The 21,956-nt window shown below is 44.5% G+C and overlaps 1 protein-coding gene across 1 annotated transcript in view; it reads left to right on the forward strand.

Annotated features, from left to right (window-relative positions):
- Positions 1 to 21,956, forward strand: part of LOC129846006 (protein unc-80 homolog) — a gene marked incomplete at both ends in the record, with an annotated part of 98,293 nt that overhangs the window by 1,766 nt on the left and 74,571 nt on the right. The window contains 13 exon segments of the mRNA XM_055913999.1: positions 346 to 554; positions 7,896 to 8,002; positions 8,554 to 8,713; positions 13,957 to 14,129; positions 14,483 to 14,695; positions 14,891 to 15,026; positions 15,855 to 15,988; positions 16,305 to 16,482; positions 17,299 to 17,502; positions 17,923 to 18,023; positions 19,020 to 19,217; positions 20,695 to 20,802; positions 21,392 to 21,530. Of these exon segments, the coding sequence (XP_055769974.1) occupies positions 346 to 554; positions 7,896 to 8,002; positions 8,554 to 8,713; positions 13,957 to 14,129; positions 14,483 to 14,695; positions 14,891 to 15,026; positions 15,855 to 15,988; positions 16,305 to 16,482; positions 17,299 to 17,502; positions 17,923 to 18,023; positions 19,020 to 19,217; positions 20,695 to 20,802; positions 21,392 to 21,530 (2,060 nt within the window).

Here is a 21,956-nt window from a genome sequence, read left to right on the forward strand (position 1 = left end):
CGCTTTCTCTGTCTCGCTTTCTCTGTCTCGCTTTCTCTGTTTCGCTCTCTCTGTCTCGCTCTCTCTGTCTCTGTCTCGCTCTCTCTGTCTCGCTCTCTCCGTCTCTGTCTCGCTCTCTCTGTCTCTGTCTCGCTCTCTCTGTCTCGCTTTCTCTCTCTCTCTCTCTCTCATCCCTGTTTCTCTCTCTCTGTCTCTCTCTCTCTCTGTCTCGCTCTCTCTGTCTCTCTCTCTCTCCATCCCTGTCTCTCTCTCTCCATCCCTGTCTCTCTCTCTCCATCCCTGTCTCTCTCTCCATCCCTGTCTCTCTCTCTCTCCATCCCTGTCTCTCTCTCTCCATCTCCCCAGTGATGAACAGATTCCGGGGGCTCTGCTGGGCAAGAAGGACTTCTGGAGGAAGATGTTCAAGTCACAGAGTGCTGCCAGCGACACCAGCAGCCTATCAGAGCAGGACACGTCGGAGTGCACCACCGCCCACTCGGGCACCACCACCGACCGACGAACCCGCTCACGCTCCCGACGCATCTCCCTGCGCAAGAAGCTCAAGCTGCCCATCGGTAGGTGGCAGTGCCCCCCACAGTACCACAGCGCCACCCTGTGTCCATCTATGGAAATTATGATCAATTCTAGTGATGTCATCCTCTAAGGGTCATGACAGGCCTGATGGAAGTTTTTTCCGGTAAACTTTCCAAATGTCAACAAAACAAAATACGCTAGACAGGGTGGGATCTTTATGTCGGTAAAATGAATTATGCGAGAAGTGTCGGTGGAAACGCTATTATGCGCAAATATTGATATATTTACCATAATATTGAAGTAAACTTGGAGTCACACGATGACATGTGTGACATCGTCCCACTATGACTAGTCGGGAAAGCAAGCAGTTTATTAGGTTACACATTAAATAAGTTACGATGAACTTCACAGGGTGGTGAAAGTGCACGGGGATGAACCTCACACGGGGGTGAAAGTGCACGGGGATGAACCTCACACGGGGGTGAAAGTGCACGGGGATGAACCTCACACGGGGGTGAAAGTGCACGGGGATGAACTTCACAGGGGGTGAAAGTGCACGGGGATGAACCTCACACGGGGGTGAAAGTGCACGGGCGTGAACCTCACACGGGGGTGAAAGTGCACGGGGGTGAACCTCACACGGGGGTGAAAGTGCACGGGGGTGAACCTCACACGGGGGTGAAAGTGCACAGTGATGAGCTTGATGCTCCTTTCAATAAATATCGAGGATCTTATTTTGGTGACATGATGATCAATGCTTGACTGCCGTTTGACAATTAAAAATAATCTCGCTCTTGTGTTCATAATAACCTCATCATGTAGGCTATAAGTGCACGCGCCAATACAATAGTGGGCACATATAACGCAACATTCTTTGTGAGAAAACCATCAGTAAAGTTGAAAATGCGATGGAAACCCATTTCACTTAAATTTTTTATTCGGTACTCAGGAATGACGAAGCGAAAACAGGTTTTTAGAAATTTTTGCACATTTATTAAAAATAAAAAACTTAAATACCTTATTTACAAAAGTATTCAGTCCCTTTGCTCTGAGACTCGAAATTGAGCTCAGTTGAATCCTGTTTCCATTGATCATCCTTGAGATGAAGTCTCTGTGGTAAAGTCCACATGTGGTAATTACAATTGATTGGACATGATTTGGAAAGGCACACACCTGTCTATATAACGTGGTTGACAGTGCATGTCAGAGCAAAAACCAAGCCATGAGGTCGAAGGAATTGTCCGAAGAGCACCGAGACAGGATTGTGTCAAGGCACAGATCTGGGGGAGGGTACCAAAACATTTCTGCAGCATTGAAGGTCCCCAAGAACACAGTGGCCTCCATCATAATTAAATGGAAGAAGTTTGGAACCACCAAGAGCTCCAGAGTTCCTCTGTGGAGATGGGAGAACCTTCCAGAAGGACAACCATCTCTGCAGCACTCCACCAATCATGCCTTTATGGTAGAGTGGCCAGACGGAAGCCACTCCTCAGTAAAAGGCACATGACAGCCCGCTTAGAGTTTGCCAAAAGGCACCTAAAGGACTCTCAGAACATGAGAAACAAGATCCTCTGGTCTGATGAAAGCACGATTGAACTCTTTGGCCTGAATGCGAAGCGTCAAATCTGTCGCCAATTGGATAGAAACCTAACTACTGACACCGATGTATGATTCATTGAAAATGCAACTTTGTCACTGGATCATTAATGTGTCATTCTCTGTGTTCACTAGAGTGTAGTGATGAACTCGTAGCATCTCTAACGTTGTGTTTCTAAGTATATGGTTTGCATGTAGGCAAATTTCATGTTTCTGTAGGCTAACACCATGTTTCTGTAGACTAACATGTTCTGTAGGCTAACATCATGTTTCTGTAGGCTAACGTCATGTTTCTGTAGGCTAACACCATGTTTCTGTAGACTAACATGTTCTGTAGGCTAACGTCATGTTTCTGTAGACTAACATGTTCTGTAGGCTAACGTCATGTTTCTGTAGGCTAACGTCATGTTTCTGTAGGCTAACGTCATGTTTCTGTAGGCTAACACCATGTTTCTGTAGACTAACGTCATGTTTCTGTAGACTAACATGTTCTGTAGGCTAACGTCATGTTTCTGTAGACTAACATGTTCTGTAGGCTAACGTCATGTTTCTGTAGACTAACATGTTCTGTAGGCTAACGTCATGTTTCTGTAGGCTAACATGTTCTGTAGGCTAACATCACGTTTCTGTAGGCTAACATCATGTTTCTGTAGGCTAACATGTTCTGTAGTCTAACATCATGTTTCTGTAGGCTAACACCATGTTTCTGTAGGCTAACATCATGTTTCTGTAGGCTAACGTCATGTTTCTGTAGTCTAACATCACGTTTCTGTAGGCTAACGTCATGTTTCTGTAGGCTAACACCATGTTTCTGTAGGCTAACATCATGTTTCTGTAGGCTAACACCATGTTTCTGTAGTCTAACATCATGTTTCTGTAGTCTAACATCATGTTTCTGTAGACTAACATGTTCTGTAGGCTAACGTCATGTTTCTGTAGGCTAACGTCATGTTTCTGTAGACTAACATGTTCTGTAGGCTAACGTCATGTTTCTGTAGGCTAACGTCATGTTTCTGTAGACTAACATGTTCTGTAGGCTAACGTCATGTTTCTGTAGGCTAACATGTTCTGTAGGCTAACGTCATGTTTCTGTAGGCTAACACCATGTTTCTGTAGGCTAACACCATGTTTCTGTAGGCTAACATCACGTTTCTGTAGGCTAACATCATGTTTCTGTAGTCTAACACCATGTTTCTGTAGGCTAACATCATGTTTCTGTAGGCTAACATCATGTTTCTGTAGGCTAACATCATGTTTCTGTAGGCTAACACCATGTTTCTGTAGGCTAACACCATGTTTCTGTAGGCTAACACCATGTTTCTGTAGGCTAACACCATGTTTCTGTAGGCTAACATCATGTTTCTGTAGGCTAACATCACGTTTCTGTAGGCTAACATCACGTTTCTGTAGGCTCACACCATGTTTCTGTAGTCTAACATCATGTTTCTGTAGTCTAACATCATGTTTCTGTAGGCTAACATCATGTTTCTGTAGGCTAACATCATGTTTCTGTAGGCTAACACCATGTTTCTGTAGGCTAACATCATGTTTCTGTAGGCTAACATCATGTTTCTGTAGGCTAACATCATGTTTCTGTAGGCTAACATCATGTTTCTGTAGGCTAACACCATGTTTCTGTAGGCTAACATCATGTTTCTGTAGGCTAACACCATGTTTCTGTAGGCTAACACCATGTTTCTGTAGGCTAACACCATGTTTCTGTAGGCTAACACCATGTTTCTGTAGACTAACATGTTCTGTAGGCTAACGTCATGTTTCTGTAGGCTAACGTCATGTTTCTGTAGGCTAACACCATGTTTCTGTAGGCTAACATCATGTTTCTGTAGGCTAACACCATGTTTCTGTAGGCTAACACCATGTTTCTGTAGGCTAACATCATGTTTCTGTAGGCTAACATCATGTTTCTGTAGGCTAACATCATGTTTCTGTAGGCTAACACCATGTTTCTGTAGGCTAACATCATGTTTCTGTAGGCTAACACCATGTTTCTGTAGGCTAACACCATGTTTCTGTAGGCTAACATCATGTTTCTGTAGGCTAACATCATGTTTCTGTAGGCTAACATCATGTTTCTGTATACTAACATCATGTTTCTGTAGGCTAACATCATGTTTCTGTAGTCTAACACCATGTTTCTGTAGGCTAACACCATGTTTCTGTAGGCTAACATCATGTTTCTGTAGGCTAACATCATGTTTCTGTAGTCTAACACCATGTTTCTGTAGGCTAACATCATGTTTCTGTAGGCTAACATCATGTTTCTGTAGGCTAACACCATGTTTCTGTAGGCTAACACCATGTTTCTGTAGACTAACATGTTCTGTAGGCTAACGTCATGTTTCTGTAGGCTAACGTCATGTTTCTGTAGGCTAACACCATGTTTCTGTAGGCTAACATCATGTTTCTGTAGGCTAACACCATGTTTCTGTAGGCTAACACCATGTTTCTGTAGGCTAACATCATGTTTCTGTAGGCTAACATCATGTTTCTGTAGGCTAACATCATGTTTCTGTAGGCTAACATCATGTTTCTGTAGGCTAACACCATGTTTCTGTAGGCTAACATCATGTTTCTGTAGGCTAACACCATGTTTCTGTAGGCTAACACCATGTTTCTGTAGGCTAACACCATGTTTCTGTAGGCTAACACCATGTTTCTGTAGACTAACATGTTCTGTAGGCTAACGTCATGTTTCTGTAGGCTAACGTCATGTTTCTGTAGGCTAACACCATGTTTCTGTAGGCTAACATCATGTTTCTGTAGGCTAACACCATGTTTCTGTAGGCTAACACCATGTTTCTGTAGGCTAACATCATGTTTCTGTAGGCTAACATCATGTTTCTGTAGGCTAACATCATGTTTCTGTAGGCTAACACCATGTTTCTGTAGGCTAACATCATGTTTCTGTAGGCTAACACCATGTTTCTGTAGGCTAACACCATGTTTCTGTAGGCTAACATCATGTTTCTGTAGGCTAACATCATGTTTCTGTAGGCTAACATCATGTTTCTGTATACTAACACCATGTTTCTGTAGGCTAACATCATGTTTCTGTAGGCTAACATCATGTTTCTGTATACTAACACCATGTTTCTGTAGGCTCACACCATGTTTCTGTAGGCTAACACCATGTTTCTGTAGGCTAACATCATGTTTCTGTAGGCTAACACCATGTTTCTGTAGGCTCACACCATGTTTCTGTAGGCTAACATCATGTTTCTGTAGGCTAACATCACGTTTCTGTAGGCTAACATCATGTTTCTGTAGGCTAACATCATGTTTCTGTATACTAACACCATGTTTCTGTAGGCTAACATCATGTTTCTGTAGGCTAACATCACGTTTCTGTAGGCTAACATCATGTTTCTGTATACTAACACCATGTTTCTGTAGGCTAACACCATGTTTCTGTAGGCTAACATCACGTTTCTGTAGGCTAACATCATGTTTCTGTAGGCTAACATCATGTTTCTGTAGGCTAACATCATGTTTCTGTAGTCTAGCATCATGTTTCTGTAGGCTAACACCATGTTTCTGTAGGCTAACACCATGTTTCTGTATACTAACATCATGTTTCTGTAGGCTAACATCATGTTTCTGTAGTCTAACACCATGTTTCTGTAGTCTAACACCACGTTTCTGTAGGCTAACATCATGTTTCTGTAGGCTAACACCATGTTTCTGTATACTAACACCATGTTTCTGTAGGCTAACATCATGTTTCTGTAGTCTAACACCATGTTTCTGTAGTCTAACACCACGTTTCTGTAGGCTAACATCATGTTTCTGTAGGCTAACACCATGTTTCTGTATACTAACACCACGTTTCTGTAGGCTAACATCATGTTTCTGTAGTCTAACACCATGTTTCTGTAGGCTAACATCATGTTTCTGTAGTCTAACATCATGTTTCTGTAGGCTAACATCATGTTTCTGTAGGCTAACATCATGTTTCTGTAGGCTAACACCATGTTTCTGTAGGCTAACACCATGTTTCTGTAGGCTAACATCATGTTTCTGTAGGCTAACATCACGTTTCTGTAGGCTAACACCATGTTTCTGTAGGATAACATCATGTTTCTGTAGGCTAACACCGTGTTTCTGTAGTCTAACATCATGTTTCTGTAGTCTAACACCATGTTTCTGTAGGCTAACATCATGTTTCTGTAGGCTAACACCATGTTTCTGTAGGCTAACACCATGTTTCTGTAGTCTAACATCATGTTTCTGTAGTCTAACACCATGTTTCTGTAGGCTAACATCACGTTTCTGTAGTTTAACACCATGTTTCTGTAGGCTAACACCATGTTTCTGTAGGCTAACATCATGTTTCTGTAGACTAACACCATGTTTCTGTAGTCTAACATCATGTTTCTGTAGGCTAACACCATGTTTCTGTAGACTAACACCATGTTTCTGTAGGCTAACATCATGTTTCTGTAGGCTAACATGTTCTGTAGGCTAACGTCATGTTTCTGTAGGCTAACACCATGTTTCTGTAGGCTAACATCACGTTTCTGTAGGCTAACACCATGTTTCTGTAGGCTAACACCATGTTTCTGTAGGCTAACACCATGTTTCTGTAGGCTAACGTCATGTTTCTGTAGGCTAACACCATGTTTCTGTAGTCTAACACCATGTTTCTGTAGTCTAACACCATGTTTCTGTAGGCTAACACCATGTTTCTGTAGGCTAACATCATGTTTCTGTAGGCTAACATCATGTTTCTGTAGGCTAACATCATGTTTCTGTAGGCTAACATCATGTTTCTGTAGGCTAACACCATGTTTCTGTAGGCTAACATCATGTTTCTGTAGGCTAACATCATGTTTCTGTAGTCTAACATCATGTTTCTGTAGTCTAACACCATGTTTCTGTAGGCTAACATCATGTTTCTGTAGGCTAACACCATGTTTCTGTAGGCTAACACCATGTTTCTGTAGGCTAACACCACGTTTCTGTAGGCTAACATCATGTTTCTGTAGGCTAACATCATGTTTCTGTAGGCTAACATCATGTTTCTGTAGGCTAACGTCATGTTTCTGTAGGCTAACATCATGTTTCTGTAGTCTAACATCATGTTTCTGTAGTCTAACACCATGTTTCTGTAGGCTAACATCATGTTTCTGTAGGCTAACACCATGTTTCTGTAGTCTAACACCATGTTTCTGTAGGCTAACATCATGTTTCTGTAGGCTAACATCATGTTTCTGTAGGCTAACACCATGTCTTGTTGTACGGGTGATGAGTAGACAATTCACTTAATCTCTTTATGGTCTTCTTTTGTATTCCTTTTTGTCCCTAGCATGCCGTGGGACTGTTCACCTTCCAATTACCGTCTCTGTCTTACGTATGTGTGATTGTATGTGTGTGTGTGTATGTATGTGTGTGTGTGTGTGTGTGTGTGTGCTTCACAGACCCTCTCTGTTTGTTTGTTGTGTACAACTGCTCTTATGTGCCTTGTTCTATGACCAAGTATTTTATGCTATTCTGTCTGCATTTGTGTGGATTATAACTTCTATTCCTGTGTATGCTTCTGTGTGTGTGTGTGTGTGTGTGTGTGTGTGTGTGTGTGTGTGTGTGTGTGTGTGTGTGTGTGTGTGTGTGTGTGTGTGTGTGTGTGTGTGTGTGTGTGTGTGTATTCAGTATGTGTTCTGCCAGTATGTGTATGTCTCGATGTATAAGTGTGATGTTTACCCCTCTGCACTCCTCCCTCCCTCCATCCATCCCTCCATTCCTCTGACTGGGGTGGGGTGTGTTTGCAGGTAACTGGCTTAAGCGGTCATCTCTCTCTGGGCTGACCGACGGGGTCGAGGACTTGTTGGACATCAGCTCTGTGGACCGACTCTCCTTCATCCGCCAGAGCTCCAAGGTCAGGGGTCACTTGCTGACCACAAGGGGTCGTGTCTCTCAAAACTGTCTACTTCAGTGCTCTCCAACCCTGTTCCTGGAGAACTAGCATCCTGTAGGTTTTCGCTCCAACCCCAGTTGTAGCTAACCTGATTCATCTTATCAACCAGCTAATTATTAGAATCAGGTGTGCTAGATTAGGGTTGGAGAGAACCTACAGGACGGTAGCTCTCCGGGAACAGGGTTGGAGAGAACCTACAGGACGGTAGCTCTCCGGGAACAGGGTTGCAGAGCCCTGGTCTTACTGCCATGGGCTGATGTTTAACCTTTTCTCACGACTGAGCTGAGCACACCATGTCCTCTTGTATTGTTACCTGGGCATTTTGATCATTTCTAAGGGATAGACAACCAAATCTATTTAAATGACTAGTTAGATGGCAGCTTTGTGTTTCTTTTGTTTACAACTTGTTATTTCTGTTTATATATTTATTTATCTTTTTAATGCTACATATTTGTTGTTCTACTGCCGGTGGTGTGGACAGTCTTTTCTCTCTCCACCGCCCCTGCCTGCAGGTGAAGTTCACCAGCAACGTGAAGCTGTCAGAGGGCGGCGGGGGAGCAGGGGGCGTGGAGTACGGCCGGGACGAGGAGGAGAATTTCTTCAAGCGGCTCGGTAAATGGCGGTCTGGCAGGCGGAACCCATCCAAGCTTCACCACACAGAAGAGAAAGATGGTAGACCCCCGGGGTGTCCCCTATCACCCCCCGCCCGCTCGCCCCCTCACCCCGTCTGCCTCTCTGTGTGTATGTGCCTGACTGTCCTGTTCCGTCCGTAGTCTGTCCGTTGGCCTGTCCTGTGCGTCCAGTGCTCTGTACACTCTCTGCCGCCATCTTTCATGCTAGTGGTGTTTGTATGTATTTGCCGGCCACTGCCTGTGCAAGCCCCTGGCAGATTTAGGGGGAGACCCCTAGCCCTATACATGATGCCCTAGACTCATACATGATGCCCTAGACTGATACATGATGCCCTAGACTCAAACATGATGCCCTAGACTCATACATGATTCCCTAGACTAAAACATGATGCCCTAGACTCATACATGATGCCCTAAACCAGGGGTGTCAAACTCATTTCGCATCGTGGGCCACATACGGCCTAGGGAGATGTCAAGTGGGCCGGACCATTAAAATTATACCATACTCTGCTATAAATAACCAAAATATCATGTCTTTCCTTTGTTTTGGTGTAAAGAAGCACAAGAACATTAGGAAAATATTGAAATTTAATGAACTATCCTTTTACAAAACATTTCATGAAACACCTCATATTTCCTTAGACAAATGTGCAATTTACTTTTATCATTCACAAATATGCATTGCAACTGATCCCACTGATTGTACAAAGGCACAAAACTTTAATTGGTACTGAAAAATATAGTAATGCACTTTAAGATTAAATGAGACTTTTTCAAAGAAAGGAATTTTTAAACCACTTACACATACGCATATAAAATCTAAATGTAATCCCTGCGTACACCTTACAAACTAAGGAGAGTGATTTTAAATGTGTAATGAAGAAAGTGTTCGCCTGTCCTGTAAATCTGTAAACTTCATACATGAAACATACATACACATACAATACATACTGAAAATTTATGGAGTTGTATGAACAGTAGAATTCCATCACACAACTTTTGTTTTGAAGCTGCTGACTAACATTAAAGTGCACATTTTTTAAATCACCACAGTAAGGATTCATCTTCACAGAGCTGTATTCTTTCAATGCAAACAGTATCTAAGGCAGCATTTTAAAGGTGTTAGTCTAGTCTGGACTTGTATTTGTTCCTGAAACTTGGCATCTTTTGGCCTGTACAAGTGCATCAACACCAGGTGTCATGTCCTGACTAGCTGTCACTTTCAGAATGTCATTTAAGTGCTTGTTTGTGAGCCTTGAACGCATTTTTGTTTTATTGATATTCATCACTGAGAAAATTTGTTCACAAAGGTAGGTTGCCCCAAACATGCACAAAATTTTAGCAGCCAGGGCTGTTAATTTGGGGTACCCTGGTAGTAGATACTGATAAAATCTGTCCAGACCTACAGAGGCAAATTTGCCGTTCAAATCTGCATCACACTGCAAATCAATTATCTCTAGCTGAATTTCGACCGGCAGATCAGAAGCTTTAACTGTGAAAGGTGAGCGAAAAACTGAAAATTCTGTCTCAAGTTCACCAAATACCTGAAAACGTTTCTCAAACTCCCGCAGTAGTCCTGCAATTTTGTCTTTGTACCGTTTCATGTCCGCATCAGGTCTGGTCACACACACATCTCTCAGACAGGGGAAATGAGCAGGGTTGCCATTTGCCAGTTGCATCTCCCACAAAGTCAGCTTCAACTTAAATGCATGTATGTTGTCAGAAAACTGTGTGACAACTTTTTTGCGGCCTTGCAACATTTTGTTCAGATTGTTCAAGTGTTCAGTAATATCAACCAAGAATGCAAGGTCCCGTAGCCATTCCTGAGATTGTAATTCCAACACCGGTTTTCCTTTTTTCTCCATGAACTGTCCGATTTCCTCTCGTAGATCAAAGAAATGCCTCAGCACAGCGCCTCGGCTTAACCATCTCACTTCAGTGTGGTATGGCAGGCTGTGGGTAATGTTGCTGTCGCTGAGAAGTTTGTCAAACTGACGATGGTTCAGACCTCTGGACCGGATGAAATTTACAGTGCGAACAACCACCTCCATGACGTGGTCCATTTTCAGCGACTTGCAACACAATGCCTCCTGGTGCAAAATACAGTGAAATGTCCAGAAACGATCTCCTCCATTAAGGGCTTGTACTTTGTCTTTGAACTTTGTCGCGACACCTGCTTTCTTTCCGACCATGGATGGCGCGCCGTCTGTAGCCAGGCTGACAGCGCGGGACCAGTCCACTCCAACTCTGTCCAATGCAGCAACGACAGAGCCGAAAATGTCCTCGGCTGTTGTGGTGTCCATCATTGGCACCAACTCAAGAAACTCTTCAGTAACAGTCAATGTCTCATCAACTCCTCGAATAAATATGGCCAGTTGGGCCACGTCTGTGATGTCAGTGCTCTCGTCAATTGCCACGGAAAATGCAATAAATGACTTGACTCTCTGTTTCAATTGACTGTCTAAATCTGCCGATAGTTCCGAAATCCTCTCTGCTATAGTATTCCTCGTCAGGCTAATATTGGCAAAAGCTTGTCGCTTCTCGGGACATACAAGTTCAGCCGCCTTCATCATGCATCGTTTAACAAAGTCACCGTCGGAATACGGCTTCGATGCTAATGCTATTTCGCTAGCAATTAGGTAGCTGGCTTTTACCGCTGCTTCACTGACTTCTCGGCTCTGGATGAAAGTTGACTGCTGTTTCCTCAGACCCGCCAGCAATTCGTTAATCTTATCTCTTCTCAGTTGTCCTTGCAAGCCGTCATATTTTTCGCTGTGATGAGTCTCGTAGTGGCGTCGAATATTATATTCCTTCAATACCGAAACTTGTTGCAAACACACCAAGCACGAAGGTTTTCCGTGCATCTCTGTAAATAAATAGGACGTGGTCCATTTTTCTTTGAAAATTCTACACTCCTTATCTACTTTTCTCCGTTTGGATAACGACATTTTGGCTAATGAGGGTGTAGCGGAGAGGTAGAGACCAAGGTATTAACAACGTCGTAACAAGCAGCAGATGGCGCATTGATACCGTCTGCTGTTTTCAGTCTGTCTCAGTGATGCGGCTTGTCTTCTACTCTGATGGAAAGAGTGCGCCCCTTAGCGGATAATCCATGAATTGCAGCGAATTAAAAATATTAATTCCATGTCTTTTATGCATTTTTTCCACTTTCAAATTATCCTGCGGGCCTGATCGAACCTCCTTGGGGGCCGGTTCCGGCCCGCGGGCCGTATGTTTGACACCCCTGCCCTAAACTCATACATGATACCCTAGACTGATACTACATGATGCCCTAGTCTCATACATGATGCCCTAGACTCATACATGATAGCCTAGACTCATACATGATACCCTAGACTCATACATGATGCCCTAGACTGATACACGATACCCTATACTGATACATGATACCCTAGACTCATACATGATACCCTAGACTCATACATGATGCCCTAGACTGATACACAATACCCTACACTGATACATGATACCCTACACTGATACATGATACCCTAGACTCATACATGATGCCCTAGACTCATACATGATGCCCTAGACTCATACATGATGCCCTAGACTCATACATGATGCCCTAGACTCATACATGATGCCCTAGACTCATACATGATAACATAGACTCATACATTATGCCCTAGACTCATACATGATGCCTTAGACTCATACATGATGCCCTAGGCTCATACATGATACCCTAGACTCATACATGATACCCTAGACTCATACCTGATAGCCTAGACTCATACATGATAGCCTAGACTCATACATGATACCCTAGACTCATACATGATACCCTAGACTCATACATGATACCCTAGACTCATACATGATGCACTAGACTCATACATGATGCCCTAGACTCATACATGATAACCTAGACTCATACATGATACCCTAATGTGGGGACATCTCCAGAAGTTATAGTAACCATCAGCTTTTTAAGCAAATTACCATCTTTTAGCTCACTGGACAGTCCCTTGTCACCTCTGCCCAGTGCCCACACCGACAGGCCCTTATTATACCCCATTGGGGGGGGGGGGGGGTTGTCCCCGGGGTCTGTTCCATCCCTGTTTAATGGCAGCCATGTTGAACTCTTCTCCTGGCCAGAGGAAGCTCCATGGTCCTTCTGCTAGCACGGCACAATCTAGCCATATACAGACACCTCCATGTCCTCTAATGTCCCCATGGATATGAGAGACAGGTAAAGGGACCAGGAGAAGGAGGGAGAGAGGGACAAGACAGGTAGAGTAACCGGGAAAAGGAGGGAGAGAGGGACAAGACAGGTAGAGGGACAGAGAGAAGGAGGGAGAGAGGGACAAGACAGGTAGAGGGACCGGGAGAAGGAGGGAGAGAGGGACAAGACAGGTAGAGGGACAGAGAGAAGGAGGGAGAGAGGGACAAGACAGGTAGAGGGACCGGGAGAAGGAGGGAGAGAGGGACAAGACAGGTAGAGGGAGAAGGAGGGAGAGAGGGACAAGACAGGGAAGAGGAGAGGGGGATAGACGAGGGGTAGAGAGTGGGACTTTAAACACAACATGTGGGGCACATGGTGCTGTAACTGTCTTGTCTTCGTTGAACCACTTATCCCATTATGGATAGAAACCCACAAAATCAAGAAATATTACCATGAAGAGTTACAACAAAGTCATCATATTTGTTGAATGTTGCACATTTCCTAGCTTAATGACCGTGTGTCCATCTTTCTCTCCAACTTCATTTGTTAAGTGGCTCGATGGTGCTTTTCATTCAATGGATTCAGACATGACCTAATCATGCTATGTTCTATGGGCAGTCTGTTCTCTCGTTCTTTTGTGTGATCATGTTGCTATATGGGTGTGTCATTCATGCCAGCACTCGCAAAGATAATGCCCAGAGCCCTGAGTTTTTCCTGGTTAGATCAGATGGTCAGAAAAACCTCCAGGCTCTAGTTATGCTGTAGAATAGAGGTCCAGGCCCCAGATGGCCCTAGTCTGCCCTACTCACCTCTTTTTTTCGGTTACTGCTGTTTCTCTCTCTGTCTCTCTGTTCTCCCCCATCACTTCCTCCCTCCCCCTTCCTCTTGCTCTCTCTCTCTTCTCCTCCTATCCCTCCCCTCCTCCTTCCCCTTTTCCTCCGCTCTCTCTCTATCTATTGCTGTTCTCCCCCTATCCCTCCCTCCCCTCTCCCTCTCCCCTCCTCTCTTTCTCTCCTCTACCCTTCCCCATCCTTCCCATACCTCATCTCCCCTCCCCCTCTCTCTCTCCCGCTCCCTTCCTCCTCCACCAGGGCCCCAGGGGTTCCAGGAGCGCCTGGCAGCCAGCCAGGAGGCCATGAAGAACAAGAACGTGGTGAACCTGGCCGCCATCCGCCAGGGCATGAAACGCTTCCAGTTCCTGTTGAACTGCTGTGAGCCAGGCACCATCCCTGACGCATCCATCCTGGCCGCTGCGCTCGACCTGGTCAGTTACACTGTAGTCTCAGGCTGGAGTTAAATCAAACCGGTCATGTTACACATTGTCTTTGTTTAATTCAGTGTTTTTCAATCCTGTCCTCTGGATTCCCCAGCCTTTCCACATATTTCATCTGTTCTAATACTAGCACATCTTATTCAATGAATCAATGATCAATCAACTGCTGTATACTCCTGTGAGGGGAGTCTACCAGGTAGTAATACACATTTTTTACTAGACTCGACCGTTCTGAAATGTTATTTGACAGAGGGAAATATTTGTAAATATTGCAATATGGGATTGATTGAAATAAGATTTCAGGGATCTGACAGGACATTATTGTACTTCCTGGTGTCCGACAGGAAGCTCCAGTGGTTGCCAGAGCCTCCCTGTTCCTGGAGTGCGCCCGCTTTGTCCATCGTTGTAACCGTGGCAACTGGCCCGAGTGGATGAAGGGTCACCACGTGAACATCACCAAGCGGGGTCTGTCTCGGGGACGCTCGCCCGTGGTGGGAAACAAGAGGAACCAGAAGCTCCAGTGGAATGCAGCCAAGCACTTCTGTCAATGGGGAGATGTGAGTGACTTTCTGATGGGATGACCAACTATCAAATGATTCTACTGACCGAGATTGTGTATGAAGATAGGCGCTAATAGTGTGTGTGTGTGTGTGTGTGTGTGTGTGTGTGTGTGTGTGTGTGTGTGTGTGTGTGTGTGTGTGTGTGTGTGTGTGTGTGTGTGTGTGTGTGTGTCTCTGGCCTTCCTCTCCCAGGCCATTGGTACGCGTCTCAGTGAGCTGTGCCACTCAGACAGCGAGAGTCCTGCCAACATCCTGGGTTTTATCTACGACGAGGAGACCAAGCGAAGATTGAGAAAGGAGGACGAGGAGGAGGACTACTTAGACGACAGTAAGCCATAGAAAAGGAAAAGTCATTTTAAAGGGAAATATGGTTCACAGAAGAATCGTGTTAATTTGTATTTTGAGTGAACTATCCCTTTAAAATTAGCATAATAAGCAAATCCATTCAATCCACCACATCCGCCGATGTCGCACTTCCACATCTGCCGTAAAAGGTGACAGAGCTAGAGTGTTGTTTGTCAGACCATGAGGCATCCCGAAAATTGGTCTTCTCGCAAAATCGTCTATAGCGTCTGAACGGTTTGGAAAGACAAGACTCTCACAAACAAGATGGTGTTCTCAGTTTTGCTCTATGACCCCCACAAGCGTCTGAAGTCGGTATAGCCGATCTGAACTTCTGTCTGTAGCGTCCGAACAGTTTGGTCTACACACTATGACCCCTCTGTGGAAATAATACGTACATGGCTGTTGTTTTGCTCTAGGACGCCACTGCCCTCACAAGACTTGTCTGAGGGTCCCCTGGTACCAGTTGAAAATATGAATGGAGGTATACTGTATGTGGAGACTGTTTAGTGCCAAAACAATGTTCAGATATAGGACAGACACTTCAGAACCAGCTTCCTTTTGATTTTTGGGGGGACTATCTGTTGTTCCATGTAGTGAATCTGTTATTAAATGCATTTGTATGGGCTAATAGCAGTAAGGCCAAGTAAAAACGTTCATCAAATAATTGTTTTATATCTTTTTTTATACTTCAAGAGGTCTTAGATCCTTGGTATGACCTTCTAAAAACAATTCCATATAGCTTAGTAGAACCCCCCCCCCTCTTCGACTCTTATGGGTTAAGCCAAATTTGACCCAAAATATCCGTCCCCAGATACAGTCAACCCAACAAAATGCGGCTGTCCTTTCGCTCTCAAGATGGCCGCCTGCCAGTTACTGCTGGAGATCACCACGTTCCTCAGAGAGACATTCCCCTGCCTCCCCCGGCCACGCACAGAGCCCCAAGTGGTCAGTAGGAGAACGTCACTTACTTGACACTTACTACTCTAATGCAATCATATCCCTATAAATCAATTTGTGTGTGTGTGTGTGTGTGTGTGTGTGTGTGTGTGTGTGTGTGTGTGTGTGTGTGTGTGTGTGTGTGTGTGTGTGTGTGTGTGTGTGTGTGTGTGTGTGTGTGTGTGTGTGTGTGTGTGTGTGTGTGTGTGTGTGTGTGTTCGTGCATATTTGTGTGTCTGTCTGTTCGTAAATGTCTGTCCATGTGTGTGAGTGTTCGTGTGTGTGTCTGTCCGTGTGTGTATGTCTGCGTTGTGTGTGTTTGTAGGATTTGGAGAGCTGTCGTTTGAGGCTGGACCCTGAGCTGAGTCACCACCGTTATGAGAGGAAGATCAGCTTTGCCGGTATCCTAGACGACGAGGACGGCCACGACTCTCTGAATAGCAGCAGCCACACACTCAAGTCTGACACGGCCTGCGACGACAAGAAGGCCCAGGAGCCTCTGGGTAATTGAGTTCTGCTAAATTGGCCATGTCATAAGCGTCCCTGTCAGATGAAAATCTCTAAAACAGAAACTTTTCAGGGAAACTGAAAAAACGGCCATATTTTCTCATTAAGAAACATTTAATTATAAAACTTCAAAAGCTATAAAGAATACATGTTTTTGGTTATAGTAAAAAAACATGTTGGGTGTGGGGTATTTTTTGGGGGGGAAACAGCTCACTTCCTGCAAAAAAAATTGTTTTATAATGCTATTCTACATATTTTGTCATGAGAATGAGAAATAGTTTCTATCTGTTAGCAAATTTCCTGCAAATCTGCACATTTTGTTATCATATGCAATCTAGGGGGCCCACAACCTCCCCCAAACATGGGTTGTGTGCCCCATGGAGGATGGTGGCCCCAGGGCACATGCCCTACGTGTCCGTTAGGTAATCCGGCCCTGTGTGTGTGTGTGCCTTGTGTAAAGTGTTACCAAGATGCTTTAAACCCAGTGTATGGGAAGTATGGGACTTCATAAACCCAGTGTATGGGAAGTATGGGACTTCATAAACCCAGTGTATGGGAAGTATGGGACTTCATAAACCCAGTGTATGGGAAGTATGGGACTTCATAAACCCAGTGTATGGGAAGTATGGGACTTCATAAACCCAGTGTATGGGAAGTATGGGACTTCATAAACCCAGTGTATGGGAAGTATGGGACTTCATAAACCCAGTGTATGGGAAGTATGGGACTTCATAAACCCAGTGTATGGGAAGTATGGGACTTCATAAACCCAGTGAGATTGCGGACTAAACTTTTGAATTCTGCCCGTCCAGCTCCCATCAGGAAGAGTCGTGCCGGGGGCTCTCGCCTGCTGCAGATCAAGGGGGCCAGGAGTTTCAGGGTGAAGAAGGGGGGCTCTCTGTCCTCCATCCGCCGGGCCGGCAGCCTGAAGAGCACCAAGATGTCCCGCCAAGACTCAGAGTCAGAGAACGAGGAGGGACTGCTGTCCCAGAGCAGGGACACTGTCACTGATATAGGTAACAACACAGTAACCACTAATCTCAGATTCCCAACCCCATATCCTAACCATGACCATTAGGTGGGTGAATAAGATCTGATCTGGTGACAACTTCTACAGCCACCCATACATAGATCTAAACTAATAGACAATCTGATCTATTCTAATCACAGATGTAGGCCCCCTAAACCCGATATAGTGCACTACTTTTAGCCAGGGCCCTATGGAGCCCTATTTGCCTAATACTCAGTCATAGTAGTCACCTGTCATTCAACAACTTTGTATCAAAATGTGATGTATAGCATTCATTGTCCCCTTTGGGTAGTTAACTCAAGGACGAACTATGTTTGTTCGATGGGAGATGCAAAATATTGGATTTCCACGAGGAGAGTCAATGAAGTAAACTGACACATTATTGTTGTGTGTTGTGACATCACAGGAAGTCCATGGAGCACCAGTGAACCCAGTATTGAGCCAGAGGGTTCAGGAGGCACCGGCGGAGGAGAGGACAACTACCACCGTAACATGTCCTGGCTGCATGTAGGTGCTGTGTGTGTGTGGCTGCATGTAGGTGCTGTGTGTGTGTATGCCTACTTTTACATGCGTACCTACATGCGTGCATTCAACTTAGCATACTTGTTTGTGACCTGTACAGCGCATTCACCTGACCACACATGCTATAAAGCTAGCACATTGCCCTCATCAAGCCCATTCACCTGACCACACATGCTATAAAGCTAGCACATTGCCCTCATCAAGCCCATTCACCTGACCACACATGCTATAAAGCTAGCACATTGCCCTCATCAAGCCCATTCACCTGACCACACATGCTATAAAGCTAGCACATTGCCCTCATCAAGCCCATTCACCTGACCACACATGCTATAAAGCTAGCACATTGCCCTCATCAAGCCCATTCACCTGACCACACATGCTATAAAGCTAGCACATTGCCCTCATCAAGCCCATTCACCTGACCACACATGCTATAAAGCTAGCACATTGCCCTCATCAAGCCCATTCACCTGACCACACATGCTATAAAGCTAGCACATTGCCCTCATCAAGCCCATTCACCTGACCACACATGCTATAAAGCTAGCACATTGCCCTCATCAAGCCCATTCACCTGACCACACATGCTATAAAGCTAGCACATTGCCCTCATCAAGCCCATTCACCTGACCACACATGCTATAAAGCTAGCACATTGCCCTCATCAAGCCCATTCACCTGACCACACATGCTATAAAGCTAGCACATTGCCCTCATCAAGCCCATTCACCTGACCACACATGCTATAAAGCTAGCACATTGCCCTCATCAAGCCCATTCACCTGACCACACATGCTATAAAGCTAGCACATTGCCCTCATCAAGCCCATTCACCTGACCACACATGCTATAAAGCTAGCACATTGCCCTCATCAAGCCCATTCACCTGACCACACATGCTATAAAGCTAGCATATTGCCCTCATCAAGCCCATTCATCCTGTATAACTGTTGCTCCCTCTGTGGTCTTCCTCTGTAGATCATGATTCTGCTGTGCAACCAGCAGAGTTTCATCTGTACCCACGTGGAGTTCTGCCACCCACGCTGCTACCAGCACCACAGCCGCTCCTGTGCTCGCCTGGTGCGTGCCATCAAGCTGCTCTACGGGGAGACAGTGGACAGCCTGAGAGAAGACAGTGCAGGGAACATCAGTAGCCGGTCCAAGAAAAACAAGGAGGTGGGTGCAGAGAGGAGTGGACTGAAATGTATTGAAGTGAAGTGATATGGAGTGGTGTGAATTTAAATGTATTGAAGTGATGTGATATGGAGTGGTGTGAATTAAATGTATTGAAGTGATGTGATATGGAGTGGTGTGAATTTAAATGTATTGAAGTGATGTGATATGGAGTGGTGTGAATTTAAATGTATTAAAGTGATGTGATATGGAGTGGTGTGAATTTAAATGTATTGAAGTGATGTGATATGGAGTGATGTGAATTTAAATGTATTGAAGTGATGTGATATGGAGTGGTGGGAATTTAAATGTATTAAAGTGATGTGATATGGTGTGGTGTGAATTTAAATGTATTGAAGTGAGGTGATATGGAGTGGTGTGGTGTGAATTTAAATGTATTGAAGTAAGGTGATATGGAGTGGTGTGAATTTAAATGTATTGAAGTGATGTGATATGGAGTGGTGTGGTGTGAATTTAAATGTATTGAAGTAAGGTGATATGGAGTGGTGTGAATTTAAATGTATTGAAGTGATGTGATATGGAGTGGTGTGAATTTAAATGTATTGAAGTGATGTGATATGGAGTGGTGTGAATTTAAATGTATTGAAGTAAGGTGATATGGAGTGGTGTGAATTTAAATGTATTGAAGTGAGGTGATATGGAGTGGTGTGGTGTGAATTTAAATGTATTGAAGTAAGGTGATATGGAGTGGTGTGGTGTGAATTTAAATGTATTGAAGTGAGGTGATATGGAGTGGTGTGGTGTGAATTTAAATGTATTGAAGTGATGTGATATGGAGTGGTGTGAATTTAAATGTATTGAAGTGATGTGATATGGAGTGGTGTGAATTTAAATGTATTGAAGTGATGTGATATGGAGTGGTGTGAATTTAAATGTATTGAAGTGATGTGATATGGAGTGGTGTGAATTTAAATGTATTGAAGTGATGTGATATGGAGTGGTGTGAATTAAATGTATTGAAGTGATGTGATATGGAGTGGTGTGAATTTAAATGTATTGAAGTGATGTGATATGGAGTGATGTGAATTTAAATGTATTGAAATGAGGTGATATGGAGTGAATTGGAATGTTTATTTTTTATTTAACCTATATCTAACTAGGCACGTCAGTTAAGAACACATTCTTATTTACAATGACGGCCTGCCAGAAGGCTAAAGGCATCTTGTGGGGGCGGGGGCCTGGGATTAAAAGTAAAAATAAAATATAGGTCAAAACACACATCACGATAAGAGAGACACCACAACACTACATAGAGAGACCTACAAGATAACAACATAGCATGGCAGCAACACATGACAACACAGCATGGTAGCAACACAACATGACAAGACAACAACATGGTAGCAACACAACATGGCAGCAGCACATGTATTGAAGTGATGTGATGTGGAGTGGTTTGATGATACTGTAACTGAAGTGACTTGTATTTTCCAATGTCTTCCTCTCTTTGTGTCTCCAGTGGTCAGACAAGTCATGTCTGAGGACCCCGTCTATGAAGAGACGCCCCAAAGACTCCAACACCGAGGGCAAGAAGGACACGGGCATGCTCAAGTACATCCGCAACCAGGTGCCCACCTACAGCCTTCATGCCAACACATGCCCTGATAGCCATAGCATGTGCCAGAGCGTCTGTCCGTCCGTCCGTCTGTCTGTTTGGTAGTCTGTCTATCCGTCCGTCAGCCTGTGTGTTTCTCTCTCCGTCAGCCTGTCTGTCTGTCTGTCCGTCTGTCTGAAGCAGCGTGTCAACAGATGCCACTGTGCCACATGCTTGTTTATCTAGAGCAAGATGCCAACCACATGCCAAGATGTCCTCACCCCACGCCCACACGCTTCTGCCCACTCAAACACATAATCTCTAATTCTACTACTGAAGTATCATGCTAACTCGCTACGGCCCTCTCAGCTAACTCAAATGTATTGTAGCACCATGCAATACCATACTAATACAAGCTGTAGGCCTACAGCAGCAATGGTATGTCCACTAGCATGCTAATGCTAACCCCGGCTGTCTGTGGTCTATGGCCTTTCCCTTCAGGTGATGAGCCTGTCTCTGGCCCCTCTGTCCCTAGCATGCTATACGCCCATACTAGCAATGCTATCAGATCTCCACTAGCATGCTAATGCTAACCCTTGCTTGCTGTGACCTCTCCTCTCAGGTGATGAGCCTGTCGCCGGCTCCTCTGTCACTGCTGATCAAGGCGGCGCCCATCCTGACAGAGGACATGTACGCGGACGTCCAGCCTGCAGCCTGGGAGCTCCTGCTGAGTGTGGACGAGCATATGGCTGCCGCTGCAGGTGACTACAGAGAACTGTGGGTGACTGTCATGGATAGCAGGGTTTCTGTTTTAAAAATGTATCTTTAATGTCAGTAAACTAGAGTTATTCCAAGCCTATTCTGGTGAGATATTCTGGGCTCCACTCCAAACTCTGAATCTGTACTCACTGCTTTGCCTCCAGTCTAAAGATAAATGGAAGAGTTTAAAATGTAGTATATTGCTTTTGTCACCACATCTTTCTGTCTCTCTCTCTCTTTTTCTCTCTCTCTCTCTCTCTCTCTCTCTCTCTCTCTCTCTCCCTCTCTCTCTCTCTCTCTCTCTCTCTTTTTCTTTTTCTCTCTCTCTCTCTCTCTCTCTTTCTCTCTCTATCTCTCTCTCTTTTTCCTTCTCACTCTCTCTCTCGCTTACTCACTCTGTATATCTCTGTCCATCCCCACTTTCTCTC

This window comes from Salvelinus fontinalis, unplaced genomic scaffold (assembly GCF_029448725.1).
Source record: "Salvelinus fontinalis isolate EN_2023a unplaced genomic scaffold, ASM2944872v1 scaffold_0427, whole genome shotgun sequence".
NCBI lineage: Eukaryota > Metazoa > Chordata > Actinopteri > Salmoniformes > Salmonidae > Salvelinus > Salvelinus fontinalis.